At 42.2% G+C, this 5,000-nt stretch overlaps 1 protein-coding gene across 1 annotated transcript in view; it reads left to right on the top strand.

The window, feature by feature from the left end:
- Window positions 1-5,000, top strand: part of Moca-cyp (nuclear cyclophilin protein Moca-cyp) — a 321,526-nt gene that overhangs the window by 213,534 nt on the left and 102,992 nt on the right. The window contains exon 7 of the mRNA XM_068348233.1: window positions 3,299-3,413. Coding sequence (XP_068204334.1) covers window positions 3,299-3,413 — 115 coding nt within the window. The remainder of the gene's footprint in view (window positions 1-3,298; window positions 3,414-5,000) is intronic.

Genomic DNA, 5,000 nt, shown 5'->3' with positions numbered 1-5,000 from the left:
GAGGAACCAACATCCAAGGAGGAGACAGAACCTAAGGAGGTCATAGTACTTGACCACGAGAAAGCTCAGGCTCTTTTATCAAGTAGCCTGAAGCAGAAGGGCTTCACTAACTCGAAAGTGTCAGCCCTTAGCAAGAAACATCCCACCTTTCTTGCTCCAGCTTCGTTAGCCTTTCCCTTTACATCAAAGGGCTTTAAGGCAGTTATGAAGGCAATAGAGGCAGGCAAACCTTGCCGTACACTCGATGAGTGTAGACCATTATCTTTAGCCCTGCCCATGGAAGATAAGGACTGGAAGGAAGTTCACCTTACCTTCTCAGTTGGGAAGTTAGAGGCAGATATCGCTGGATGTCAGTTCAGTGAAAATCTCCTTAAGCTGTCTGACTTTCTCTTGTGTAGGGAGCAAAACACAAAAGAAAGACTGGCCGCATCTCTATCTCTACAGATTTTTCTTGAGATGACGGCAAGCAACAGTAAAACCCCGGATATGAATATGGTCATGGCCAAAATGCATGTTGCCACTGTGGTCAAGGACCTGTATGGCTTTGTCAAAGCCAGACGAGCAAGTAGGGAGTTCGTGTTTGCTTCTGCTTCAGTAAAGCACGAACCCAGGAAGCTGATAGCTTCCAATATCTGGGGTAAGGAACTCTTCCCAAGTGAACTGGTCAAGGAAGTCGTAGACAAGGCCACCATGGAGAATAAAAACCTTCTCCAGAATGGGGCATGTCGGCGAAGAGGAAGTCTTCCCCGGATGAGGGTCCCCAGCCTAAGAGGAAGACTAAAAGACCCAGGTTGCCCTCTCGCCCTGCCAGACAGCAGCAACAACAACAACATCCCACAGTTGCCATGACTGCGGTGCTCCAGATGGTGGCTCAACCCCAACCAACCTATCAGGTGGTGCGTCAGCAGCTGGTTGCCCAGTCACCAGCGTTCAACCCTGCGTTCGAGAGGCAGACCACTACCTTTCGTTCCAAGGGTAGAGGGTCTAAACGGGGCTCCTCTAGATACCCCCCAAGAGGTAAAGGGGGTAAGGGAGGACGCGGTCAAGTAGGTAAATCCTCCGGAAATAAGAAGCAATGAGTTGCTTCAGGTAGGAGGGAGACTCCAACAATTTCAGGATCGTTGGACCTTTGATCCTTGGGCCCACAGCCTAATCAAGAATGGACTTGGATGGAGCTGGAGCGAGGCTCCACCACCATTTCTTCAATTCTTCCAACACTCCACGCCCGTACTGGAAGAATACACCCTGGAACTTTTGAGCAGGCGGGTAATAAGGAGGGCAAAGTCCATTAAATTCCAAGGAAGGCTGTTCTGTGTTCCCAAGAAGGACTCGGACAAACTCAGAGTCATTTTGGACTTGTCGCCACTCAACAAGTTCATAGAAAACAAAGAGTTCAGGATGTTAACCCTTCAACACATAAGGACCCTGTTACCAAAAGGGGCGTACACAGTCTCGATAGACCTGGCAGATGCCTACTGGCATATTCCAATCAACCGCCCCCTCTCCTCCTACCTAGGATTCAGGCTACAGAAGAAGAAATACGTCTTCAGAGCCATGTCCTTCGGACTAAACATAGCCCCAAGGATTATTACAAAGCTTGTAGACGCAGTTGTTCAACAACTACGCCTAGAAGGTGTCCAGGTAGTAGCGTACCTGGACAAGTGGCTAGTGTGGGCAGCATCCAGGATGGAGTGTATGCAAGCATCCAAGAAAGTGATCCAGTTCCTGGAACATCTGGGATTCAAGATCAACGTCAAGAAGTCTCGATTATCTCCAGCTCAAGAGTTTCAATGGCTCTGAATACATTAGCCCGTCCCTAGCGGTCAAGAAGAACTACACTACTCTGTGACGCAGGTCTTGCAAGTGGGTGTGTGGAAGCGTCAGACGACCTTCTCAGCCCACTACCTGGAAGACCTGACCCAAAGGAACATTGAGACATTTTCCATTGTTCCTGTGGTGGCTGCATAACGAGTGGTTTAAATACCTCAGGTTCCCTGATGGAAAAGTAGCAGATGGTTGAGGGCAGAGGTTACCCAGGATTAGTCTGGGATGGATGATTACGAATGACTGGCTCTTTTTCTTCCATCTTCCCTTTCTTGGGAAACAGCACATAGAGTCCTCTGCAAGCTGGCCTCCTATGTCTGCAGGTAAAACCATTTTCCTTGTGTAACCTGGTACAGAAATTATACTTGTTGCGTCCCCATACCCCTAGCGAGTTGAGATTGGGTAACCTCTATGGTTGATTCAAAGACTCTTACGCTTCTGAGAACTCTTACCTAGACTAGTAACATTGCTAGTACTGTATCACATAATCACACAGATTGCTCAGGCCGCTGAAGCGTGCTCCTCCATGTAAAGTTTAGCGAGGTGTCAGGGTTTCTCCTTATTACATGCGGAGCATGGGAAAAAACCTGGGTTGAAAGCTATCCGGTTGGTTAGGACTTCCACCCACCTAAGGGGTAAGTCAACCTTAATAAAGGGTTTGTATTTAGCGTCAGAACAAATGACAAATTTGTATTTTCCGTAACGATTCAAACTTGAGCTTTTTTTTTAAATTTTACTTGCCATCACCTATCCCCTGCAAGTCCTGTCTGCAATTAAAATTAACGAGACAACACCGGTGTGTGTGTGTGTGTGTGAGTGGGATAGCGGATACTACCCCCTACCCCCTTCTAACTATCAGTGGGTGGTTACACCTGGCTAAAAGTCTCCATCCCTCTCAATCCTATGCCCTAGAACAAAAGTGGCTATTCTATTACATGTATAAGTTCATCACCTGTCATCAACCAATTTTCTGTTAAACACCAATGAAGACATACAGTATCCCTATTTTAAAGGAGTCCGATTTGTATAGCTATGAAAAATACAAATTATTTTTGCAATATTTTATATTTTGTATGGTAACCAACTTGACTAATGATACAAGGTAAGCAATGGTAGTGGATAGTGCCATTAGTGCACTTCATTAGCTGTATGAGAGGCATTTAGGTTCTTTGCAGGATCCCTGCTTTCTCTGACTGCATCCACATTTTAATTTTTTACCTTTACTTGAGCCTTCAGCTTTCTTTGCTCTAGCTGTCCAACCCTTAACTTTTCATTCATGTTGTAACATCAGAGTTTTTCCCTAGTTCCACCATTGAGCTGAATGGCCTCTCCAGCCCAAGGAAATGTAGCTCAAATCCATAATGATAGTAAGCCAGAAGATTGTAAGCAATGTGTATGTTTGTGTTTTCCTTTGTTAATTAAGACAACGGTGTGTGTTCTTTTATTTAGTACAATTTATTTCCTTTTTTTTCAGAAAAAAAGCATAAGAAGAAAAAGGTTTCATCATCAGATGGTGATTCTGATACAGAGAAGAAAAAAAAGAAAAAGAAGAAAGAGAAGAAACAGAAAAAACATAAGAAAGCCAAAAGGTATGTATCACTTGTTTATTTTACAAATGTAGACCTAATAAAAGACACTACTAGAAAGAATGGTAAGGATCCCTTTCATTTAAATTCTCTCTCTCTCTCTCTCTCTCTCTCTCTCTCTCTCTCTCTCTCTCTCTCTCTCTCTCTCTCTCTCTCTCTCTCTCTCTCTCAAGTTTTTTTCCTATCTGTTCTTCCCTATATTGTTTCTGCTGGAAGGCATATCAGGTTTAGGTCTTCATCCACCCACATTTTCCAAGGTTTCTTGGATCTTTCCACAGGTCTTCATCCAGCTGGTTCTATGTCTACTATCTTTTTTTTTACCAACTGTTCTTATCATTTCTCATCACATAGCAAAACTCATTGGTTGAGTTTTCAGTCTGTTGTTCAACTTCTGGACATTATATCTCTTCTGCAAATCCTCTGGTCTTGAATTATAACACGTAGTTACACCTTTTCAAAATCAACAATGCCCGTGCTTCTATTGCATAGCACAGTATTGGACTTGGGTACTATTCATAAGTCTGCATTTTACTATTGGGACACTTATTTTCCAATAGTATAGCTATCTCATACTATTTCACCCATACCACAGTTGCTCTCATTCCTATTTTCCTCTCAGTCCATACTTGTGTATCCAAGATAACAAAATGCTCACTTCTTCGAAGAACTGAACGTGTATTACAAAATTTAATGCCTCCCCCCCATCCTTATTTTATTTAGTAATGCTTTGAAAATGTACCATATATATTATTATTATTATAAGCTAAGCTATAACCCTAGTTGAAAAAGCAAGAGGTTATAAGCCTGAGGTCAGCAACAAGGAAAAATAGCTCGGTGAGGAAAGAAAATAAGGAAATAAATAAACGACAAGAGAAGTAATAAACAATCAAAATAAACTACTTTAAGAACAAAAACTTTAAATCAGATTGTTCATATATAAAATATAAAAACTTAAAAAAAAATAAGAGGAAGAGAAATAAGCTAGAACAGTGTGCCAGAGTATACCCTTAAGCAAAAGAACTCTAATCCAAGACAATGGATGGCCATGGTACAGAGTCTAGGGGACTTCCCAAGACTAGAGAACAATGATTTGATTTTGAAGTGAATTTCTTCTAGAAGAGCTGCCTGCCATAGCTAAAGAGTCTCTAATACCCTTACCAAGAGGAAATTAGACACTGAACAATTGCATTGTAGTAGTTAACCCCTTGAACAAAGAAGAATTGTTTGTTAATTTTAGTGTGGTTTTTTCTGACCAGTCAAAGGAACCAATAACTCTAGCAGTAGTATCTCAATGGGTGGCTGGTGCCCTGCCGAACCTACTACCATCTTTTACATTAGTTACATAGTACAGTTTTTTTAATACACTTTTCTCGAGAATATCATGAAAATTTTGCTGACAGCACACTTTCCCTTATCCTTTCCAAGCACACCAAGATTAGTTTTGAAAATGCGTCTTTCATTTCTGGTGCCTCCATTGTTCTTTTCCCCCTTATGAATATTTTCAGTCTCTTATTCTTCAGAATTTGATAGTAATAGTTTGTCATCTGTTACAGCAGATTTAGGGCCCTCTCTTTCTCCACTCCATTGTAA

Source organism: Palaemon carinicauda, chromosome 24 (genome assembly GCF_036898095.1).
Source record: "Palaemon carinicauda isolate YSFRI2023 chromosome 24, ASM3689809v2, whole genome shotgun sequence".
NCBI lineage: Eukaryota > Metazoa > Arthropoda > Malacostraca > Decapoda > Palaemonidae > Palaemon > Palaemon carinicauda.
This window is presented reverse-complemented; position numbering and strand designations above follow the sequence as displayed.